This window comes from Cheilinus undulatus, linkage group 9 (assembly GCF_018320785.1).
Source record: "Cheilinus undulatus linkage group 9, ASM1832078v1, whole genome shotgun sequence".
In the NCBI taxonomy this organism is placed as follows: domain Eukaryota; kingdom Metazoa; phylum Chordata; class Actinopteri; order Labriformes; family Labridae; genus Cheilinus; species Cheilinus undulatus.
In genome coordinates, this window is record NC_054873.1 from 51,489,551 (window position 1) to 51,514,517 (window position 24,967).

General features: G+C 39.7%; 2 protein-coding genes across 4 annotated transcripts in view; one reads left to right on the forward strand and one right to left on the reverse strand.

The window, feature by feature from the left end:
- The window catches only part of bcar1 (BCAR1 scaffold protein, Cas family member), a 46,616-nt gene extending 39,995 nt beyond the window's left edge, over nucleotides 1–6,621 (forward strand). The window contains exons 4-8 of the mRNA XM_041795212.1: nucleotides 861–956; nucleotides 1,154–1,540; nucleotides 2,247–3,122; nucleotides 4,330–4,416; nucleotides 5,532–6,621. Coding sequence (XP_041651146.1) covers nucleotides 861–956; nucleotides 1,154–1,540; nucleotides 2,247–3,122; nucleotides 4,330–4,416; nucleotides 5,532–6,074 — 1,989 coding nt within the window. The 3' untranslated portion in view covers nucleotides 6,075–6,621. The remainder of the gene's footprint in view (nucleotides 1–860; nucleotides 957–1,153; nucleotides 1,541–2,246; nucleotides 3,123–4,329; nucleotides 4,417–5,531) is intronic.
- A 4,588-nt stretch (nucleotides 6,622–11,209) lies between these two features.
- On the reverse strand, nucleotides 11,210–21,878 carry zgc:158868 (uncharacterized protein LOC791147 homolog). 3 transcript variants are annotated; one of them, XM_041796244.1, is made up of 7 exons: nucleotides 21,655–21,878; nucleotides 15,329–15,383; nucleotides 15,027–15,223; nucleotides 14,531–14,588; nucleotides 13,928–14,046; nucleotides 13,089–13,199; nucleotides 11,210–11,455 (listed from the first exon to the last, which is right to left on the reverse strand). In XM_041796244.1, the coding sequence occupies exons 1-7, from the start codon at nucleotides 21,862–21,864 to the stop codon at nucleotides 11,342–11,344; spliced, it is 864 nt and encodes a 287-aa protein (XP_041652178.1). In that variant the 5' UTR covers nucleotides 21,865–21,878; the 3' UTR covers nucleotides 11,210–11,341. The 3 variants fall into 3 exon arrangements, with proteins under 3 accessions (XP_041652178.1, XP_041652180.1, XP_041652179.1); XM_041796246.1 differs by lacking the exon at nucleotides 13,928–14,046; XM_041796245.1 differs by lacking the exon at nucleotides 13,089–13,199.
- Nucleotides 21,879–24,967: the final 3,089 nt, after the last annotated feature.

Consider the following 24,967-nt stretch of genomic DNA (forward strand, 5'->3'; position numbering starts at 1 on the left):
GCATTCTGGATTTAGGCCATTTCATCTCTTTCCTGGCTTGGTTTCATGTGGGCGGGGCCAATATGTGGGCTCACGATGTCATGAGCCCACAGTAGAGAATGACCCCGCCCCTCTAATGCTACAATACTGTGGAAGGAAGCAGTCACCTGGAGCAGGGACTTCTGGTTCATTTTGTGCAAATGAATCCAGTCCTGTACTCTTGTACCGTTCTATAATGTTCATGTTTCATTGCAAAGTTATAGTTCTGCATGTTTGTTTACTGGTTCATGTTTTTAGGGGAAAATATTTTTCCAAGTATGACACCATGAGTGAGGGGGTTAATGCTGCAGACTACCGGTGTCCTGAGTGGGCGTGGTTTCAGCTCATTCAACAGACACGCCCACACCATCCTGGAGCAGATTTTACTGCCTCGTTTTTCATGATTTGAAGCTTCATTTTATAAACTTGGAGATGCTTTATGTGACTGAAATTTGACCTGGGGGTTCATAACACAGTGATCTATCATACCACAAACCTAAATACAGATTTATTTTTACTTTGCAGGGTCTTTAACCCAAAAAGAGAAAATGAGGAACTCAGAGGAGAATGTTGTGATCCCTAAAGACCCAGCAGACATTTAGAGCTCTAACAGAGGGGATCTCAGAACAGGGAGGCGGTTTAGAGCACAGAGGAGGTTTGATGGAAAGACTGAAGAAACATCTGAGACCAGAATCACTCTCATCTCAGAATGTTAAGACAAGCTCTGAGATTTGCAGCAATAATGACTCCATATGTGAGGCTGATAGAAGGAGGAAGAGGAGGAGCTGACAGATCTCTGTTCCCGCATGGCCCTGATGTTCTTCCTCTTCCCCTCTGTTTAGGTGTACGACACTCCTCCTATGGTGGTGAAGGGGCCCTCTAGTGGTCAGGATATATACGACACCCCGGCGAGCACAGACAAGAACCCGCAGCAGACGGTAAGATCAGCTCTGAGATGAGGGGTCTGAGAGAAATATGATCACGTGTTGCTGCTCTGACAGAGGAGATATGAGAGCGCACAGATGTTTTTATGATGTAAATTAAAGTGAAAACGAGCTCAGAGGAACAAAAACCTCATAAATAAAGACAGTAATAACTAAAGCAGGATAACATTCACCTCCATCTCTCCCTCCAGGTGTACGACTTCCCGCCGTCCGTCAGTAAAGACGTCCCTGATGCTCAGCTAATCAGAGAGGAGACGTACGACGTTCCCCCTCACTTTGCCAAACTCAAACCTCCGGTCCCCGTCCCCTCAGGCCAGTACCTGCACAACAACCTGGACGACGACGACGAGCCCCCCATCCCAGAGGACGTGTACGACGTCCCGCCCCCCATCCTGACCGACAAGCATTACCATGGAGACAGGGGCGGAGTCAGCCAGGCACGCCAGGACATCTACGACATCCCGGCGAGCATGCGGACCGGAGGTCACCACTCCCAGGACGTCTACGACTTCCCTCGAGAGAGGGAGGAGAAGGGGGGGGAGAGAGGAGACCACTATGTGTATGACGTCCCCCCACAGGTGGGTCTCTTAAAGGGACAGTCCCACAATATCTGACTGAAATAACCTTTGATGTCATCAGAAAGTTGTCAGTGATGCGATTTTAATCTGGGTTTGATTTGGGATCAATTTAACATAACATGGTCATTTACAATACAATAATACAATACAATAATAATTTTATTCATCCCCGAAGGGAAGTTAAAGGGACAGTATGTATATTTTTTCACTTAAATGTCTATTAGTTAGAAAATGACAAAACCATCTGATATTTACGCTGGAAACACTGGGAGTTATATCTGATTACAACATTCTGTGACCCCAGCATTCCCCAAACAGTGACCCAGAACACGGTCAGATTTTGGCACACTAGATATTTTCAACTTAAACCGTCCAGACTTCAGTTACTAACCCTGACCCTAAGGAAACAGTGACTTTGATCGTGTTTGAACCTTTGATTTCAGTTTGAATATTCCCTTTTTTCCTTTTTATCATGGTCTTAAGGTTCCAGTGTTTTCCTGAGATTCCAGGGTGATCATTCTGGTATTTTCCTTTGTTACTATGTTCATAACATTCCGGTGTTTTTCTATGTTATGATGTTATAACCAGTGCTGGGGGTAACGCGTTAGTTTTCTCAGTGTGTAACGCAGTAATCTAACGAGTTCGTCTCAAAAGTAACACTACCAAACACTGTTCATAACACTCCGGTATTTTCCCGTGTTTCCAGGTGGTTCGTGACCCTCAGTCCACCTCAGACGACCTGTCCATGTCCTTTAAGCGTCTGTCAGCCTCCAGCACAGGAAGCACGAGGAGCAACCACTCGGCGTCGTCCTTAGACATGGTTCCTGTCCGGGACACTTCCACATCACATCCTGCCCCTGGATCTACTCCTGGGAAACCCCTAATCCTCGACCTGGAGCAGGCCATGGAGCGTCTGTCTCGCCTCCAGCAGGCGGTGGAGTCCAGCGTGTCCCTCATGATGTCCTTCATCACAGGTAACTGGAGGAGTTCGTCCCACCTGGAGGGGAACCTCCCCGCCATCCATCAGGCGGCTGACCGTGTCCGCGCCACAGTCAGGGACTTCCTGGAGTTTGCCCGTGGCGCTGTGGCGAATGCTGCCCAGGCCACTGACCGCTCTCTTCAGACCAAGCTGGGCCGCCAGGTGGGGAAGATGGAGGAGGTGTTCCAGAGTTTGATTCGCCACAGTCAGAGCTTAGACGCCATCTCCTGGTCACACTCGGCGCTATCGGCGCCCCCACCAGGTGGGGATGACTTGGACCGGCTAATCATGACGGCGAGAGGCATCCCCGACGACGCCAAGCAGCTCGCCTCATTTCTCCACGGCAACGCCTCGCTGCTGTTCAAACGGACCAACCGGCAGCAGCAGCAGCTGCCCCTCCCCCCAATCCCGGGGGAGATCGGCGGTCACATGACAGGGTCAGGAAGTGGAAGCTACCAGGGAGGCGAGAAAGCCAACATTCAGTCACGGCCCCTCCCCTCGCCGCCAAAGTTTACTGCTGCAGAGGAAGAGGAGGGCGTGGAGCGTCCGTACGAGAGCACGGAGGAAGGCTGGATGGAGGACTACGACTACGTACATCTACAGGTACGAACGGAAGTAGTCCGACTCTGGTTCAGACCAGGTTTCACCTCCTCAGACTTCCGCTCTAGTTCCAGTTTCTGGTTCTGGAACTGCAGAACCTGATCAGTCCTAAAGCTCAGTCTCTGAACAGGAAGTAGTTTAGACCAGAAATGACATCCACAAATCCCCCTGAAGGTCCTGTTTCAGCAGAAAATCCAGACCTGGGTCGGTTTTAGAGCAGGTGAGGCTCAACATTAACCCTAAAAAGGCTGAATTCAGTGGAAATTTTCCTTTAAAATCCACACAAATTCACCAAATCTCCAACAATTCTGCACAAATTCTTAAACATTTTTTCTGAAGTATCCCATGTAAAAGTCCCCTGAAGTTTCCAAAATATCCCCAAATATTTCAGTGAAGCTGCTTAAACATTCCAAAGACAAGTTCCCCTTCCTCAAATTCTCAGGTTAAATCCGCCTAAAGTTCTGAAGAAATTCCTAAGAATGTACAAAAACATTCCTTAGAAATTCCATGAAAATGAGGGAAAAAATACCCCAAACTTCCAGGACCCCCCAAAAATGCCCAGTGAAAATCTCAAAAATACAAATAAATTTCCCAAATTTCCATGACCCCTCCATCTCAAAAAAAGAACAAATGAAAAAAAAAAAACAAACGAACTAAAAAAAGCAGATCAATTCCAAAACCTGGGCATTTCCATTCACCCTCCCACAAACATTCAATGTCAAATAAATGAAAACATAAATAAAAACTCTTTCTAAACCTACAGTGAAGAAAAATCACAAATATTCAAACATTCCCCCACATTTCTCATGAAAATACTTTCCAAACAAATGTTCTAAAATTTTCATGGGACTTTCCTAAATTCCCGAGAAAATATATATAAAAAAAAACACAAATTCAAATTAAATTTCCTCCAAAACTTCCAGTGAAACTCTCAACAAATAATGAAAACATATCATCATATTTTCCATGAAAATACTTAAAATTTTTTACATTTATACTGATAATTAATAAATAAAATATAGTAGTCTTTATTCTGAATTACTTCATGTAAAGGTAGAACTTGATAAATCAGTTTTATTGATTATTAAATAAAATGAACATGGTTGTCTTTCTGTTTAACATTGGCTGAACCACTAGAGGGAGACAGAGCTCTCCTTAGGCCGTTGTGGATCAGGTCTAAGACTCTCACCTGCTCTCGTCTCTGTTTCAGGGTAAAGAGGAGTTTGAGAAGAACCAAAGACAGCTGCTGGAGAAAGGAAACATCACCAGACATAAAACCCAGCTGGAGCAGCAGCAGGTACGTCAGAGAGCCTCTCATCCTGGGACAGAGAGAGTTCTGACCTGAGCTGACATCATGAACGGTACCGCAGAAACATCTAGAACAGAGTCAGGCATGGAGCTCAGTGTTGTTTTAGGCCAGTAGACTCTGTTTTAAAATGAGAAATCCAAAATTAAGAAACAGACTTAAAATGAGTGTTTAAAAATTAAACCGCTGTTTTGGTTTCACTGTTGAATTCCCCAGGATGAGAAAGAAAAGCTGTGAAATGTTTGATCCCAGCGTGAACCAGGAAGGCCTCTTTTAACAGCTTTTCTCCCTCCTTATGCGAAATTCATCCATGAAACCAGAACAGCGGTTTAGTGTTTAGTGAAAATGTCTGATGGAGATTATTTCAAACAGGAAGTAAAAACGGCAGAGCAGTGCTGGTCTCTACTCTTTATATTGTGTTTGCCCCCTGGTTAAAATATACAAGAAAATACATGACGATCTAAAACAATATAACATATATACACGAGTCAGTTCACATGAAAATGAAAAAAGACATCTTCCTCAAAATTACCCAAATTATCAAAGAAAATCCTCCTTAAATTTCTTAACAAATTCCTTAGAATGTAACACTACATTCCCAAACAAATCCATGAAAATGTGGGAAAAATTACCCAAAACTTTCAAATGAATTTCTGGAAATTTTAAAGTAAATTGGAAATTTCCTATGAAATTCCCCAAATTTAGAAAAAAAATGTATGAATTATTAAAAAAGAAAGACAAATTAAATAAAAATCAAATTCAATAAAAAATTGTGATTTGTAAACGGTCAAACAAATTCCAAAATTCCCAGGCAAAAATGAAAATTATAATGTAACATTTTACCCAAAAGTTCCAGTGAAAAACTCCACAGATATCCACAATACTTGAAAATGCTAAAAAACAATTTTCAGTTAGATTCCCCTCAAAACTTCTAATGAAACTCTCAGACATACAAAGACGTCCCCAAATTTCCATGAAAACACCTGAGATTTTACCAAAGTAGAATTTCAGTATTTAACAAAGCTGACCATTAATGATGATGTCATCTCAGCAGCCAATCACAGCTGGTCCTCCTGTCTCTTAACTTCCTCTTCTTCTCTCTCCAGATCAAACAGTTTGAGCGTCTTGAGCAGGAAGTTAGCCGGCCAATCAACAACGACATGACGGGCTGGGTCCCGTCCCCTCACCACCCGTTGGCCAACCAGCTGTCCCAGAACGGCTCCGGAGGCTCCTCCTCCAAACTGTGCCACGGCGACCGACAGCTCCTCCTCTTTTACCAGGAGCAGTGCGAGCAGAACGTAACCACGGTGACCAACGCCATCGACGCCTTCTTCACCGCCGTCAACTCCAACCAGCCGCCGAAGATCTTCGTGGCCCACAGCAAGTTCGTGATCCTCAGCGCGCACAAGCTGGTGTTCATCGGAGACACGCTGTCCCGGCAGGCCAAGTCCCCGGAGGTGAGGGCGCGCGTCGCCCAGAGCAGCAACACGCTCTGCGAAAAACTCAAAGACATCGTCATCAGCACCAAGACGGCGGCGCTGCAGTACCCCTCCCCCGGGGCCGCCCGCGATATGACGGAGCGGGTCAGGGAGCTGGCGGGGTGCACGCAGCAGTTCAGGATGGTGCTGGGACAGCTGCTGGTCATGTAGGGGGGAGGAGGGGGGAGGGCACAGAACACTAGGGTGGTAAATCCTGGTAGACCCTGCCCGCCATGCAGCAGGAAGTGGACAAACCTGCCGCCTCCTGGAACCCCTGTGCTCCTGACATGTAGCGTGGGAAACCCTGCGCACTGGGGGCCAGTTTGGACCCTCCCCTCTCTCTGGGACTGTTCTTCCCCCATCCCTCCTTTCTCCACCGTTTTTACTCTGGACAAACTAAAGGAACATTTCTCTTCAGTGGGCTGGGCCATCGGATGTAAAATAATCATTGTAAATATTTAAGTTACCGATTTAGTCCGAGAAGACTTCAGAAATATAAATATAAGGAGCGTTTTTTGAAGAAAAGATGGAAACCTAAGTGTAGTTTTTAGACATGATCAGTAATTGTTATTATTCTGACTATACCATATCGCCTAATAGGCCGCGCCCCCCACGGCCGCCATGTTACTGACGCCACGGCTCAGATGCTGTACCCCTAAAGCTAGGTGGTCCCTCATGTTGACTGACCTGTTTGCAACTTCCGGAAAAGTGGGTGGAACTGGCGACTCGCCAGTTCCACCCACTTTTCCAGAAGTTGCTAGCTATGGCCTACTTCTTGGCAAAAATAATGACCAGTTCATCCGTAAATCAGAGTCGACAAATGTGCCAAGTTTGGAGAAAATCCCTTCAAGCCATCTTGAGATATCTCGTTCACAAGAATGACCTGGCAGGACCAACAACCACAATCTCGCCATGAAACAGGAAGTAGCCGAGCACTATAGCTGTTATCTAAGGTGTTTGTACCTGCCTAAAACAGCTGGGTATGATGGGATAGCAGCGTTTGAGCGTGGCGTCTGAGGAACATGGCGGCCGCGTGAGTCCGGTCCACCGCGGCTGCTTCCTGTATCATTATTGTTATGGATGTGATGATATGTATGACTGTACGTTTTAGGATGCTCTTCTCCCGCTCTGACAGAGAAACACTTAACGGACCAGAAACACTGGAGCACGCCCAGAGAAACACGTGATGGATCACTAAAGTTCAGGATCAGACTGTTCTACTTCACCAGTGCAGGTCACAGTGCTAGCCAAACATCTCCACGTACGTGTCCTTCAAGATGATGGTTTTCATAAATCTGACTGTGGGCTGTTTTTGTAAGAGGCATGTAAGGAGGAGTAGAAAGGGTTAAAACCACCAATTAAACCTGCTTTTCTTCTTTCCTCTCACACTCTGGTTTTTATTGGAACATACAGACATGATGGGTCTTTGTCTCTAAACAATTCCACAGGTTCAGTCACAGCAACAACCAGCCAATCAACAATCACCCAGCCAACCAACCAGCCAATCAACAAATCAACCAGCCAACCAACCAGCCAATCAATAAATCAACCAGCCAACCAACAAATCAACCAGCCAACCAATCAATAAATCAATAAATCAACCAGCCAACCAACCAGCCAATCAACAAATCAACCAGCCAACCAATCAATAAATCAATAAATCAACCAGCCAACCAACCAGCCAATCAACAAATCAACCAGCCAACCAATCAATAAATCAATAAATCAACCAGCCAACCAACCAGCCAATCAACAAATCAACCAGCCAACCAATCAATAAATCAATAAATCAACCAGCCAACCAACCAGCCAATCAACAAATCAACCAGCCAACCAATCAATAAATCAATAAATCAACCAGCCAACCAACCAGCCAATCAACAAATCAACCAGCCAACCAATCACTAAATCAATAAATCAACCAGCCAACCAATCACTAAATCAATAAATCAACCAGCCAACCAATCAATAAATCAATAAATCAACCAGCCAACCAATCACTAAATCAATAAATCAACCAGCCAACCAATCAATAAATCAATAAATCAACCAGCCAACCAATCAATAAATCAATAAATCAACCAGCCAACCAATCAATAAATCAATAAATCAACCAGCCAACCAACCAGCCAATCAACAATCACCCAGCCAACCAATCACTAAATCAATAAATCAACCAGCCAACCAATCAATAAATCAATAAATCAACCAGCCAACCAATCAATAAATCAATAAATCAACCAGCCAACCAACCAGCCAATCAACAATCACCCAGCCAACCAATCAACTACAGTGACAGGCAAATAAACACAATATACCAACCAACCAATCAACTCTGAGATTAAAGTCAGAACTTTGAGATTAAAGTCAGAGCTCTGAGATTAAAGTCAGAGCTCTGAGATTAAAGTCAGAACTCTGAGATTAAAGTCAGAACACTGAGATTAAAGTCAGAGCTCTGAGATTAAAGTCAGAACTCTGAGATTAAAGTCAGAGCTCTGAGATTAAAGTCAGAAGGCTGAGATTAAAGTCAGAACTCTGAGATTAAAGTCAGAGCTCTGAGATAAAAGTCATAACACAGATTAAAGTCAGAAATCTGAGATTAAAGTCAGAACTCTGAGATTAAAGTCATAACGCTGAGATTAAAGTCAGAGCTCTGAGATTAAAGTCAGAAGGCTGAGATTAAAGTCAGAGCTCTGAGATAAAAGTCATAACACAGATTAAAGTCAGAAATCTGAGATTAAAGTCAGAACTCTGAGATTAAAGTCATAACGCTGAGATTAAAGTCAGAACTCTGAGATTAAAGTCAGAACTCTGAGATTAAAGTCAGAACTCTGAGATTAAAGTCAGAACTCTGTGATTAAAGTCAGAACTCCAAGATCAAAGTCAGAACGCTGAGATTAAAGTCAGAGCTCTGAGATTAAAGTCAGAAGGCTGAGATTAAAGTCAGAACTCTGAGATTAAAGTCATAACACTGAGATTAAAGTCAGAAATCTGAGATTAAAGTCAGAACTCTGAGATTAAAGTCAGAGCTCTGAGATTAAAGTCAGAACACTGAGATTAAAGTCAGAAGGCTGAGATTAAAGTCAGAGCTCTGAGATTAAAGTCAGAGCTCTGAGATTAAAGTCAGAACACTGAGATTAAAGTCAGAAGGCTGAGATTAAAGTCAGTGCTCTGACATTAAAGTCAGAACACTGAGATTAAAGTCGGAACTCTGAGATTAAAGTCAGAACGCTAAGATTAAAGTCAGAACACTGAGATTAAAGTCAGAACTCTGAGATTAAAGTCAGAGCTCTGAGATTAAAGTCAGAGCTCTGAGATTAAAGTCAGAACACTGAGATTAAAGTCAGAGCTCTGAGATTAAAGTCAGAACACTGAGATTAAAGTCAGAGCTCTGAGATTAAAGTCAGAACTCTGAGATTAAAGTCAGAACGCTAAGATTAAAGTCAGAACTCTGAGATTAAAGTCAGAACTCTGAGATTAAAGTCAGAACTCTGAGATTAAAGTCAGAACGCTGAGATTAAAGTCAGAGCTCTGAGATTAAAGTCAGAAGGCTGAGATTAAAGTCAGAGCTCTGAGATTAAAGTCATAACACAGATTAAAGTCAGAAATCTGAGATTAAAGTCAGAACTCTGAGATTAAAGTCAGAACTCTGAGATTAAAGTCAGAACTCTGAGATTAAAGTCAGAACTCTGTGATTAAAGTCAGAACTCCAAGATCAAAGTCAGAACACTGAGATTAAAGTCAGAGCTCTGAGATTAAAGTCAGAAGGCTGAGATTAAAGTCAGAACTCTGAGATTAAAGTCATAACACTGAGATTAAAGTCAGAAATCTGAGATTAAAGTCAGAACTCTGAGATTAAAGTCAGAGCTCTGAGATTAAAGTCAGAACACTGAGATTAAAGTCAGAAGGCTGAGATTAAAGTCAGAGCTCTGAGATTAAAGTCAGAACTCTGAGATTAAAGTCAGAAGGCTGAGATTAAAGTCAGTGCTCTGACATTAAAGTCAGAACACTGAGATTAAAGTCGGAACTCTGAGATTAAAGTCAGAACGCTAAGATTAAAGTCAGAACGCTGAGATTAAAGTCAGAACTCTGAGATTAAAGTCAGAACTCTGAGATTAAAGTCAGAACTCTGAGATTAAAGTCAGAACGCTGAGATTAAAGTCAGAACACTGAGATTAAAGTCAGAACACTGAGATTAAAGTCGGAACTCTGAGATTAAAGTCAGAACGCTAAGATTAAAGTCAGAACTCTGAGATTAAAGTCAGAACTCTGAGATTAAAGTCAGTGCTCTGAGATTAAAGTCAGAACTCTGAGATTAAAGTCAGAGCTCTGAGATTAAAGTCATAACACTGAGATTAAAGTCAGAACTCTGAGATTAAAGTCAGAGCTCTGAGATTAAAGTCAGAACTCTGAGATTAAAGTCAGTACTCTGAGATTAAAGTCAGAACGCTGAGATTAAAGTCAGAACTCTGAGATTAAAGTCAGAACTCTGAGATTAAAGTCAGTACTCTGAGATTAAAGTCAGAACTCTGAGATTAAAGTCAGAACGCTGAGATTAAAGTCAGAACGCTGAGATTAAAGTCAGTGCTCTGAGATTAAAGTCAGAACTCTGAGATTAAAGTCAGAGCTCTGAGATTAAAGTCAGAACTCTGAGATTAAAGTCAGAACTCTGAGATTAAAGTCAGAACACTGAGATTAAAGTCAGTGCTCTGAGATTAAAGTCAGAACTCTGAGATTAAAGTCAGAGCTCTGAGATTAAAGTCAGAACTCTGAGATTAAAGTCAGAACTCTGAGATTAAAGTCAGAACGCTGAGATTAAAGTCAGAACTCTGAGATTAAAGTCAGAACTCTGAGATTAAAGTCAGTGCTCTGAGATTAAAGTCAGAACTCTGAGATTAAAGTCAGTCCTCTGAGATTAAAGTCAGTCCTCTGAGATTAAAGTCATAACACTGAGATTAAAGTCAGAACTCTGAGATTAAAGTCAGAACTCTGAGATTAAAGTCAGAACTCTGAGATTAAAGTCAGTGCTCTGAGATTAAAGTCAGAACACTGAGATTAAAGTCAGAACGCTGAGATTAAAGTCAGAACTCTGAGATTAAAGTCAGAACTCTGAGATTAGGGTTTAATAAATTGTCATCTGCCAAAGGGGGACCTGGCAGGGAGAGTCTAGGTCCACTGGACTGAGGGAAGAACTTGTCAGTGAGTAGCTGCAGTCTGCAGGTTCACCACTAGATGGCGGTGCATCCTCACCAGTGTTCCTCTACTGCCTCTACAATAAAAGCTCAAGGACAGGTTCAACCTCAGGCTGTACTTGAATATGAACATTTATTAAATGTTTATGCCGACATGTGGATTTAGAGAACAGTTTCAAACAACAGCACTCGAGATCAAAGTTTTAATGTATCAGTCCCATCTGTCAGCTGATGTTGTTCTGCCTGCTACCAGGGGATGGCGCTGCCCTGATAGTCCAGAAGTTGCCCACAATCCTCGTCACTGAGTGATGACATCAAACCGAGCATGCTCACTACGCTGTCTTGAGTGGTCAACGGGGCCTGGGAGGGGGTGTGTGTGGGGGTGGGGGGGTCAAACAGAAAGACAGAGCAGCAGAGATTACATTAAAAAAATCTTAATTTATAAATATTGTCTTTATCAGAACTACTGTTTTAAACATACCAATTATTTTATTATTACTATTAATTAATACAACTTTTATTTTTTATAACTATTATTTTTAATATAACTATTATTTTAAAATCACTATTATTTTATTATTACTATTGTTTTTATGATAACTATTATTTTATTATTATTATTTTTAATAAAACTTTTTATATAACTATTATTACTATTATTATTTTATAAGTACTATTTTTATAATCACTATTATTTTTATTATAACTATTATTTTTATAATAAATATTGTTTTATTATAACTCTTGTTTTCTTTATAACTACTGTTTTTAATATAACTATGATTTTACAACTATTATTTTCATTATTATTTTATTTTAAGTAAAATTTTTATTGTAACTGTTTTTATTATAACTATTATTTTATTTTAAGTACATTTTTTAGTATAACTGTTTTTATTATTACTATTATTTTATTTCAAGTACATTTTTTATTATAACTGTTTTTATTATAACTATTATTTTATTTTAAGTACATTTTTTTATTATAACTGTTTTTATTATAACTATTATTTTATTTTAAGTACATTTTTTTATTATAACTGTTTTTATTATAACTATTATTTTATTTTAAGTACATTTTTTATTATAACTGTTTTTATTATAACTATTATTTTATTTTAAGTACATTTTTTATTATAACTGTTTTTATTATAACTATTATTTTATTTTAAGTACATTTTTTATTATAACTGTTTTTATTATTAATTTTATTTTATTTCAAGTACATTTTTTATTATAACTGTTTTTATTATAACTATTATTTTATTTTAAGTACATTTTTTATTATAACTGTTTTTATTAGTACTATTATTTTATTTCAAGTACATTTTTTATTATAACTGTTTTTATTATAACTATTATTTTATTTTAAGTACATTTTTTATTATAACTGTTTTTATTATTACTATTATTTTATTTCAAGTACATTTTTTATTATAACTGTTTTTATTATAACTATTATTTTATTTCAAGTACATTTTTTATTATAACTGTTTTTATTATTACTATTATTTTCTATTAGAACCACTTTTTAATTATAACAATACCACATGGGTAAAACATAAGAAAGAGCCTACTACAGGCTCCACACAGTAAGTGAATTAAGAATGAAGGGTGGAGAAAATAAAAATCAACTCTGAGAGAAAAAGATGAAGGAACAGAGAATCAGAGAGGAGAGAAGGCAGATTTCTGTAGCGGTCCGCTGTGAGGCTGTGATAGATGAAGTCTTTAGTTTCCTGCTGCTCTGAGACTCGCTCTGCTCTCTACAAACAGACCCAGTGAGCTAGGACGTGGACCACAGTCTGGATCTAAACCCCAGCCCCTACAGACCACCTGGACACGGTCCTGTGGAGTCTGTGGGTTAGACCGCAGACTTCCTTCCTGTTTCAGCGTGAGGAGTTAGTTCCTGGTTAGAAACGCTGCTGTCACCCTCAGCAGTTCACCTGCAGCTGCCTCTAACCTGATCATCTTAGAAAGCTCCACCAGGCCTCACCTGGTCTCCTCCCATGTCGGTGCGGACCCAGCCCGGGTGGATCGCCACCACCAGGATGTTGTGAGTCTTGAAGTCTTCGGCCTGACAGCGAGTCAGCATGTTGAGAGCAGCCTGGAGGCAGAGAGGAGTTGGTATCAGTCACCATAAAGGCTGTTCTCAGTCACTCTAAACATGTGAGGGGGTTTCTCACGCCCCCTGGAGTTTGCTGTGGGTACTGTTCTGCCTCTGGGTTTACCACTGAGAGTTGGAGCTCAGACAGAACACTGAGAAATCAGAGATCTGGTACCTGGACTTTTCTAACCACACATAAACCCACTGACTGGTCTTATAACCTGGTTTTACACCGGCTGCAGTTTAAAGTCCACCCTGTCCACAGAAATATGTGATCACATGACCCTGGGTTACAGACGCATGGTCCTAACCTCAGCAGAGGAGGCCTGACAGGATCATGATCAGGGACTGATGGAGGCTCAGCGTGAACCTGCCTGAACAGGATGGACGGAACAAACCGGAGAGTCAGGGTGAGACAAACCTGACATTCTTTACCACCACCCACACCCACAGACGTCTGAAGACAAACTCTACGTTTCTGTTTCACCGATGCAGAGATCAGCCTGGAGGTGGAACACACCTCAGGTCACCGCTGATAACATTTCACCCACATAAGACACGCCCATTGGTTTCTGAAGATGACATCACAGCAGCAGAGAGCCAGGAGGTTAGCAGAGACTGCACAGAGAAACTACCAGAAGGCCATGGGCCACGTTTGAGCTGGGCATGGCTATGTATCTATATGGATGGATCTGTCCAATCAGCTGCGTCGATGCTGGCCAGGTTACCTTGCTGGTCCTGTACGGGTACATCTGAGCATAAGAGAAGTTTTCCGGACACTTCTGTATGGAGGAGATGAGGGTGGACATGTTGATGATGGCCGACCTCCTACACGACATTTTCCCACCTAGAATGAGACACAGAGACTTCACTGTGACACCAAACACTGTGAGACGTTACGTGGGCGTGGATGTGGGCGCCATCTGGAGGGGGGTCGCTGAGGCGAGCCCTGATTAGTCTCTGATGACGCTTGGCCTGCTTCAACTACAATTCGCAGAACTCCCTGAATGTTAGGGGTCGCAGGGGCCTGGAGCCTGTCCCAGCTGTCATTGGGCGAGAGGCGGGTTGCACCCGGGACCAGCCAATCACAGGGCTGACATATAGAGACAAATAGCACTCACATCTATGGGCAAATCAGAGTCACAGATTCACCTAGCATGCATGTCTTTGGTGGTGGGAGGAGGCTGGAGGACCGGGAAAGAACCCACACATGCACAGGGAGAACATGCACCCCTGGATGGATGGATGATTCATTTTTAATTAGTTATTAATTAATATGACAATTATTTTTAATCATTATTATCTATGAGGTTATTTTTACAGATGTTTACCTGTGTCGTGTTCAGGTGTGTAGCTCTCTGCTGCCCTCTGGAGGAGTGGAAGAAACTTCTAAGGACAGAAAGGTGTTTGCTGAATTAAACTTTATCAGTTCACAGCTTTAGTAAATGTCTTTATCCTTTCACTGATAGACAGATTTATACATAGAAGGTCTAAAAAGGTAAAACTAGAACTACTGCTGCTCTCTACTGTGTGTGTTCTGTTGTTTATCTCTTCATGTTTACATTATTCTAGTTCAGTGGATCTTCATTGGTCCAGCCTCCACCAATCAAAGTAAATATGATAACGTCCCAACTTTCTATCACATACACACATCTAATTCTACCTCCCAGCCCTGAAACTCCAGCTCTGTTTCTCCTACAGACTTCAAACTGTCCATCTGTTCATGATGGACTCACTTTTTATCTCTGATAGATTTTTGACTGTTTCTGTTAAAGACTGAGGAGGATTTTTACTCTCACACTTTTACCATGAGAGTCTGTGACCCACCTTAGCTAGGAGGAACGGTCCCACCACGTTGGTCTCGTAGACCTCCATCATGTGTTGTTTCTCAGTGGTGGATAGTGGCGCCGGCTTAGCTGGTGTGTTGATGGCGGCGTTGTTGATGAGAAGGTTCAGACCGCCATCTCCGATCTGATCGCTTACCGCCTGGACGGCTGCAGAGATGCTCTCTTCATCGGACAGATCTGGAAAAACATTTATATCAGACTGGAGCGATGGTCAGGCACGACCATGCTGCCACATCTTTCTAACACTCTATGAGCTGATATAGAAAAGAATGTTGTGTTTACCCAGGCAGATTGTTGTGATCTTTCCAGGATGCTGAGCGCTGAGGTCTCTAAGAGCCTGCAGGAAACAAACCAGGTTTAAAACGACCAACTCAGTCCAGTCTGGATCAGTGAAGAGGAGGAGGTGTCTATAAAGGAGGAGGCTGGGGTGGAGGAGGTGGAGCTTTAGTCTATAAAGGAGGAGGCTGGGGTGGAGGAGGTGGAGCTTTAGTCTATAAAGGAGGTGGCTGGGGTGGAGGAGGTGGAGCTTTAGTCTATAAAGGAGGTGGCTGGGGTGGAGGAGGTGGAGCTTCAGTCTATAAAGGAGGAGGCTGGGGTGGAGGAGGTGGAGCTTTAGTCTATAAAGGAGGTGGCTGGGGTGGAGGAGGTGGAGCTTCAGTCTATAAAGGAGGAGGCTGGGGTGGAGGAGGTGGAGCTTCAGTCTATAAAGGAGGAGGCTGGGGTGGAGGAGGTGGAGCTTTAGTCTATAAAGGAGGTCCAGACTCTACGTCCTTGGTTCCCAACCTGGGGTTCGGGACCCCCCAGCGGGGGCGCCAGAGATCTTAGGGGGGGCGCGAGGCTTTGTTTGCTCTGAGGCTGCCAAAAATAGGTTTGCAAATATTGACTAAAACCATGATAAAGCAGTTATAAAGTAGTTCATACAAAGTTCTTTTGTTGAGAAAAGTATGCATGGACCTTTTTTAGGGTTTTATCAGTGGAAGAGTTAAAATCTATGTTGATTTTTGGCAGCAATATGTCACTTTTTCTTCTCTTTTGGGTCCTAGGGGGGCTCTGCTTTTCTGAGGAGCGTGTGGGGGGGGCTCCAAGGAAAAATGGTTGGGAAACACTGCTCTACGTGGTATTTAAATGCATTTCTTTAAACTGAAAGGTCCCGTTTTTATACCACTGACAAATAATTCAACACACCTCTTAAATGGTCATGCTGGGAACTTCACCTGTATGGTTGCACCTCCTTACCTCCAGCAGGGCCCCATGTGAGGCTTGTTCCTTAATCCCAAGGATTTCACCTTTTGTTTGTGTGTTTAATGAATCAGACTGAGTCATACTGACTCAGGTAAGCAGGTTCAGCAGGTGCTACAGCAGTAAGGTAACCAGATCCTGCGCTTTACCAAGCTTCACAGTAATCACAAACCATCAAACTCTCTATATTTGACTCAGACATGCAGAAAGAATTCTGAGATTAAAGTCAGAACTCTGAGGTTAAAGTCTGAGATTAAAGTCAGAATTCTGAGGTTAAAGTCAGTACTCTGAGGTTAAAGTCTGAGATTATAGTCAGAATTCTGAGGTTAAAGTCTGAGATTAAAGTCAGTACTCTGAGGTTAAAGTCTGAGATTATAGTCAGAATTCTGAGGTTAAGGTCTGAGATTAAAGTCAGAATTCTGAGGTTAAAGTCTGAGATTAAAGTCAGAATTCTGAGGTTAAAGTCTGAGATTAAAGTCAGAATTCTGAGGTTAAAGTCTGAGATTAAAGTCAGAATTCTGAGGTTAAAGTCTGAGATTAAAGTCAGAATTCTGAGATTAAAGTCTGAGATTAAAGTCAGAATTTCTTAGATTAAAATCTGAGATTATAGTCAGAATTCTGAGGTTAAAGTCTGAGATTATAGTCAGAATTCTGAGGTTAAAGTCTGAGATTAAATTCAGAATTCTGAGGTTAAAATCTGAGATTATAGTCAGAATTCTGAGGTTAAAGTCTGAGATTAAAGTCAGAATTCTAAGGTTAAAGTCTGAGATTAAAGTCAGAATTCTAAGATTAAAATCTGAGATTAAAGTCAGAATTCTGAGGTTAAAGTCTGAGATTAAAGTCAGAATTCTGAGGTTAAAGTCTGTGATTAAAGTCAGAATTCTAAGATTAAAATCTGAGATTAAAGTCAGAATTCTGAGGTTAAAGTCTGAGATTAAAGTCAGAATTCTGAGGTTAAAGTCTGTGATTAAAGTCAGAATTCTGAGATTAAAATCTGAGATTAAAGTCAGAATTCTTAGGTTAAAGTCTGTGATTAAAGTCAGAATTCTAAGATTAAAATCTGAGAATAAAGTCAGAATTCTGAGGATAAAGTCTGAGATTAAAGTCAGAATTCTGAGATTAAAATCTGAGATTAAAGTCAGAATTCTGAGGTTAAAGTCTGAGATTAAAGTCAGAATTCTGAGGTTAAAGTCTGTGATTAAAGTCAGAATTCTGAGATTAAAATCTGAGATTAAAGTCAGAATTCTGAGGTTAAAGTCTGAGATTAAAGTCAGAATTCTGAGATTAAAATCTGAGATTAAAGTCAGAATTCTGAGGTTAAAGTCTGTGATTAAAGTCAGAATTCTGAGATTAAAATCTGAGATTAAAGTCAGAATTCTGAGATTAAAATCTGAGATTATAGTCAGAATTCTGAGGTTAAAGTCTGTGATTAAAGTCAGAATTCTGAGATTAAAATCTGAGATTAAAGTCAGAACTCTGAGGTTAAAGTCTGAGATTAAAGTCAGAATTCTGAGATTAAAATCTGAGATTAAAGTCAGAATTCTGAGGTTAAAGTCTGTGATTAAAGTCAGAATTCTGAGATTAAAATCTGAGATTAAAGTCAGAACTCTGAGGTTAAAGTCTGAGATTAAAGTCAGAATTCTGAGGTTAAAGTCTGAGATTAAAGTCAGAATTCTAAGGTTAAAGTCTGAGATTAAAGTCAGAATTCTGAGGTTAAAGTCTGAGATTAAAGTCAGAATTCTAAGGTTAAAGTCTGAGATTAAAGTCAGAATTCTGAGGTTAAAGTCTGAGATTAAAGTCAGAATTCTGAGGTTAAAGTCTGAGATTAAAGTCAGAATTCTAAGGTTAAAATCTGAGATTAAAGTCAGAATTCTAAGATTAAAATCTGAGATTAAAGTCAGAATTCTGAGGTTAAAGTCTGAGATTAAAGTCAGAATTCTGAGGTTAAAGTCTGTGATTAAAGTCAGAATTCTAAGATTAAAATCTGAGATTATAGTCAGAATTCTGAGGTTAAAGTCTGAGATTAAAGTCAGAATTCTGAGGTTAAAGTCTGTGATTAAAGTCAGAATTCTGAGATTAAAGTCTGAGATTAAAGTCAGAATTCTGAGATTAAAATCTGAGATTAAAGTCAGAATTCTGAGGTTAAAGTCTGTGATTAAAGTCAGAATTCTGAGATTAAAATCTGAGATTAAAGTCAGAATTCTGAGATTAAAATCTGAGATTATAGTCAGAATTTCTTAGATTAAAATCTGAGATTATTGTCAGAATTCTGAGGTTAAAGTCTGAGATTATAGTCAGAATTCTGAGGTTAAAGTCTGAGATTAAAGTCAGAATTCTGAGGTTAAAGTCTGAGATTAAAGTCAGAATTCTGAGGTTAAAGTCTGAGATTAAAGTCAGAATTCTGAGGTTAAAGTCTGAGATTAAAGTCAGAATTCTAAGGTTAAAGTCTGAGATTAAAGTCAGAATTCTGAGGTTAAAGTCTGTGATTAAAGTCAGAATTCTAAGGTTAAAGTCTGAGATTAAAGTCAGAATTCTGAGGTTAAAGTCTGAGATTAAAGTCAGAATTCTAAGGTTAAAGTCTGAGATTAAAGTCAGAATTCTGAGGTTAAAGTCTGAGATTAAAGTCAGAATTCTGAGGTTAAAGTCTGAGATTAAAGTCAGAATTCTAAGGTTAAAGTCTGAGATTAAAGTCAGAATTCTAAGATTAAAATCTGAGATTAAAGTCAGAATTCTGAGGTTAAAGTCTGTGATTAAAGTCAGAATTCTGAGGTTAAAGTCTGAGATTAAAGTCAGAATTCTGAGGTTAAAGTCTGAGATTAAAGTCAGAATTCTAAGGTTAAAGTCTGAGATTAAAGTCAGAATTCTGAGGTTAAAGTCTGAGATTAAAGTCAGAATTCTGAGGTTAAAGTCTGAGATTAAAGTCAGAATTCTGAGGTTAAAGTCTGTGATTAAAGTCAGAATTCTGAGATTAAAATCTGAGATTAAAGTCAGAATTCTGAGGTTAAAGTCTGAGATTAAAGTCAGAATTCTGAGGTTAAAGTCTGTGATTAAAGTCAGAATTCTAAGATTAAAATCTGAGATTAAAGTCAGAATTCTGAGGATAAAGTCTGAGATTAAAGTCAGAACTCTGAGGTTAAAGTCTGAGATTAAAGTCAGAATTCTGAGATTAAAGTCTGAGATTAAAGTCAGAATTCTGAGGTTAAAGTCTGAGATTAAAGTCAGAATTCTGAGGTTAAAGTCTGAGATTATAGTCAGAATTCTGAGATTAAAGTCTGAGATTAAAGTCAGAATTCTGAGGTTAAAGTCTGAGATTAAAGTCAGAATTCTGAGGTTAAAGTCTGAGATTAAAGTCAGAATTCTGAGGTTAAAGTCTGTGATTAAAGTCAGAATTCTGAGGTTAAAGTCTGAGATTATAGTCAGAATTCTGAGATTAAAGTCTGAGATTAAAGTCAGAATTCTGAGGTTAAAGTCTGTGATTAAAGTCAGAATTCTGAGGTTAAAGTCTGAGATTATAGTCAGAATTCTGAGATTAAAGTCTGAGATTAAAGTCAGAATTCTGAGATTAAAGTCTGAGATTAAAGTCAGAATTCTGAGGTTAAAGTCTGAGATTAAAGTCAGAATTCTGAGGTTAAAGTCTGTGATTAAAGTCAGAATTCTAAGATTAAAATCTGAGATTAAAGTCAGAATTCTGAGGATAAAGTCTGAGATTAAAGTCAGAACTCTGAGGTTAAAGTCTGAGATTAAAGTCAGAATTCTGAGATTAAAGTCTGAGATTAAAGTCAGAATTCTGAGGTTAAAGTCTGAGATTAAAGTCAGAATTCTGAGGTTAAAGTCTGAGATTATAGTCAGAATTCTGAGATTAAAGTCTGAGATTAAAGTCAGAATTCTGAGGTTAAAGTCTGAGATTAAAGTCAGAATTCTGAGGTTAAAGTCTGAGATTAAAGTCAGAATTCTGAGGTTAAAGTCTGTGATTAAAGTCAGAATTCTGAGGTTAAAGTCTGAGATTATAGTCAGAATTCTGAGATTAAAGTCTGAGATTAAAGTCAGAATTCTGAGGTTAAAGTCTGTGATTAAAGTCAGAATTCTGAGGTTAAAGTCTGAGATTATAGTCAGAATTCTGAGATTAAAGTCTGAGATTAAAGTCAGAATTCTGAGATTAAAGTCTGAGATTAAAGTCAGAATTCTAAGGTTAAAGTCTGAGATTAAAGTCAGAATTCTGAGGTTAAAGTCTGAGATTAAAGTCAGAACTCTGAGGTTAAAGTCTGAGATTAAAGTCAGAATTCTGAGGTTAAAGTCTGAGATTATAGTCAGAATTCTGAGGTTAAAGTCTGAGATTAAAGTCAGAACTCTGAGGTTAAAGTCATTAATCGCGCCATAATCCCCAGTACTTTAGGGAGGCATAAACAAAGCCATTAGTAGAATGACGCAGACCTGGTCAGCTGACTGATGGCTCTAGTGCCTGCTAGTACTCCTTGCGTCTACACAACCATCCAATCAGGATGAAGAACACCCGGACCACCTCTGTATCAGTCTGAGCTATCAGATAATCTGTTTTTTAGTAAACATGTGCTCTCTAATCATTAAAGATCACCACCAGGAACCTGAATGACCATAAAAGGCCATGAGTGTCTGTCATAATAAAAAGGCTGAAAGAAAGCAGCTGAAGGTGAAACATGTAAACATCAAGCACTGAGTTTTAAGGCCATACGTGTTATGTCATTTATTTATTTGAATATTTCATCTGGTTTTTGTTTTATGGAAGTGTCCCATTTTCCATGCTTAATGTTAGGAACTATTTTGCTGGTACTTGTTGTCCAGGGGGTAACATTATTAGATGCACAGAGTTTTTGAGAACCTATTCTAATCATGATTAACTGTAGAAGTACTGGGATTAATCATGATTAACTCTAGAAGTGCTGGGATGAATCATGATTAACTGTAGAAGTAATGGGATTAATCATGATTAACTGTAGAAGTACATGGTTTAATTATGATGAACTGTAGATGTACTGGGATTAATCATGATTAACTGTAGAAGTACATGGTTTAATTATGATGAACTGTAGATGTACTGGGATTAATCATGATTAACTGTAGAAGTACATGGTTTAATTATGATGAACTGTAGATGTACTGGGATTAATCATGATTAACTGTAGAAATTTTGCAATTAATCATGACTTACTTGAAAAAAAAATTCTGGTTTATCATGGTTAACTGCAGAAGCAATGGGATTAATCATGATTAAGTGTAGAAATACTGCCATCATCACATGAAAATGAACTGTTTTCCCGCTCTAGTTTGGTCTAATTATGTATTTCCTTGCTCATTCATAAGTTGCTGTTGTCAGTCTTGTAAAGGTGTCTCACCTGAGCTCGGCTGCCCTCTGGCTCCCTGCAGCAGGCGAACAGGTGAGCGTCCTTGCCCACCTGCTGGGCCAGCTGTGCCACCAGCTCCAGTCCGATGCCTCTGTTGGCGCCGGTCACCAGAATGTTCCCCTGCAGTGTCTCAAACATGTTGACTGAGCGTCTGTGAGCCTGCTCGCCGCGCTGTGACTGAGCGTCTGTGAGCTCAGTCATCCACAAACACTCTTCTTTAAGGTGTGGACTTTAAAAGAGAGCAGGAGGAGCCTCTTTGTTGATAAAAAAGGCCAGAGCACTTCCTCTATTACACACTTCTAACCTTCCTTTATGCAACCTGCTCTTTATGTAATCTTTAAACAATCTTTTCTTTGATGCAATATTTCCTTTCAGACAGTTTCAGGCAGTGTTTTCTCTGATGCAGTTATTTACTCAGACATTATTTTCTTCATGCAGTCTTGTCTTTAAACAGTCTCCTCTTTGTTGGTTTGATGCAGTCTTTTCTTGTGCAGAATGTTGTTTTGTATAACACTTTCATATAATATTTTCTTTATGCAGTCTGATCTGTAAGAAATCTTCTGTGACTCTACTGGGGAATAAATCCATATTTTAGATATACTAGTCTGTGGCGACCATCCACTCTTCAGAGCAGCAGATATAATCATGGTCACCTGCACAGGTGCCTGTAAGGGTCTTAATGTAAAATAGAGGGGGCCATGAACGAAAGAAGACTCTTAACTCTCGATTAACAATGCATGACAGATTTTGTTGGTCAACCCTGGGGAACTGCAACATGCTCCAAAAAAGTTGGGACGGGGGTAAGAAAAGACTGGTAGAGTAAGAGAACGCTCCCACAGAACATGCCGCAGGTAAGAAGGTAAATATCTGATACCTGGAGTTTCCAACTGATAGTAACTGGAACGCAGCATTTTCCCTCCATTTTTCTCTAATAGTTGACCATAGCTGGCAACTTTGGTAAAAGTGGGTGGAGCTGGCAAGGACCTTGACTCCTCACTAGGTCCACCCACTTTTACAAAAGTTGCCAACAAAGGTCAGTCAACCTGAGATCAATGTTGTCGGTATGTGTGTGTGCGCAGGGGTGGATTGGACGGCAGAGTCTGACTGCCGTCCCTCAGACTTTGTCCGGTGGTTTCTACAGTATCTGGCACAAAGCTACACCTGGACATGATTAGACTCCAGAGGACCGACATCACTCTGACCTCCTAGACCCTCCGCCCTACTTTCACTGTCCAGCAGGAGTAAACTTCACAGAGTCACATGACTGCCAGGAGGTCATTCTTTTCTAATCTTTGGAACAAATCGTGCTAAAGGACGGATTATTCTGGTTAACTGAACCTGTAGCCCACACCATCACCATTATAACCATTATAATCATTATAACCATTAAAACCATTACAACCATTAAAACCTTTATAATGGTTATAATGGTTATAACCACGTTCTTCTGTAGTGCAAAAGAAGATGGATGTCAAAATAAAAGCCCACGTTTTCCTCACTTCCATACAGAAACAGCAGAGTTTTCAGTCTGGATCAAAGTCTGCTCTGACATTTTATCATTTACAGTCATCCTGACCTCAGACCGCTCAGGACTTTCTGTCTGAACCTCCCTGAACCTTAGCGGTATGTGTCGGTGGAATTTAATCACATATTTGACCATCTTTATCCCCTCAATTCATTGTTAAGCTTTCCTTCAGATTTTATTCATATTTGTTTCCGAGGGAGGATTTCCAAATACAGAGTGTTTTGTCACAATATTAGGAAAGAAAATACAAAAGAAGTTATCACTGCGTAAGTTGGGATAAAAATGTACAGAAGGATCAGCATTTTATGGCATTAGTATACATTAGCTGAGAAAAGCTCAATATTAGATTGTCTGTAAATATCAGTCTATATCAGCTGTAAATATCAGTCTATATCAGCAGTAAATATCAGTCTATATCAGCTGTAAATATCAGTCTATATCAGCAGTAAATATCAGTCTATATCAGCTGTAAATATCAGTCTATATCAGCAGTAAATATCAGTCTATATCAGCTGTAAATATCAGTCTATATCAGCTGTAAATATCAGTCTATATCAGCTGTAAATATCAGTCTATATCGGCTGTAAATCAGTCTGTATCAGCTGTTAATATCAGTCTATATCAACTGTAAATCAGTCTATATCAGCTGTAAATATCAGTCTTTATCAGCTGTAAATATCAGTCTATATCAGCTGTAAATATCAGTCTATATCAGCTGTAAATATCAGTCTATATCAGCTGTAAATATCAGTCTATATCAGCTGTAAATATCAGCCTATATCAGCTGTAAATATCAGTCTATATCAGCTGTAAATATCAGTCTATATCAGCTGTAAATATCAGCCTATATCAGCTGTAAATATCAGTCTATATCAGCTGTTATCAGTCTATATCAGCTGTAAATATCAGTCTATATCAGCTGTTATCAGTCTATATCAGCTGTAAATATCAGCCTATATCAGCTGTAAATATCAGTCTATATCAGCTGTTATCAGTCTATATCAGCTGTAAATATCAGTCTATATCAGCTGTAAATATCAGCCTATATCAGCTGTAAATATCAGCCTATATCAGCTGTAAATATCAGTCTATATCAGCTGTTATCAGTCTATATCAGCTGTAAATATCAGTCTATATCAGCTGTAAATATCAGTCTATATCAGCTGTTATCAGTCTATATCAGCTGTAAATATCAGTCTATATCAGCTGTAAATATCAGTCTATATCAGCTGTTATCAGTCTATATCAGCTGTAAATATCAGTCTATATCAGCTGTTATCAGTCTATATCAGCTGTAAATATCAGTCTATATCAGCTGTAAATATCAGTCTATATCAGCTGTAAATATCAGTCTATATCAGCTGTTATCAGCCTATATCAGCTGTAAATATCAGTCTATATCAGCTGTAAATATCAGTCTACATCAGCTGTAAATATCAGTCTATATCAGCTGTTATCAGTCTATATCAGCTGTAAATATCAGTCTACATCAGCTGTTATCAGTCTATATCAGCTGTAAATATCAGTCTACATCAGGTGTTATCAGTCTACATCAGCTGTAAATATCAGTCTACATCAGCTGTAAATATCAGTCTATATCAGCTGTAAATATCAGTCTATATCAGCTGTAAATATCAGTCTACATCAGCTGTAAATATCAGTCTATATCAGCTGTAAATATCAGTCTACATCAGCTGTAAATATCAGTCTACATCAGCTGTAAATATCAGTCTACATGAGCTGTAAATATCAGTCTACATCAGCTGTAAATATCAGTCT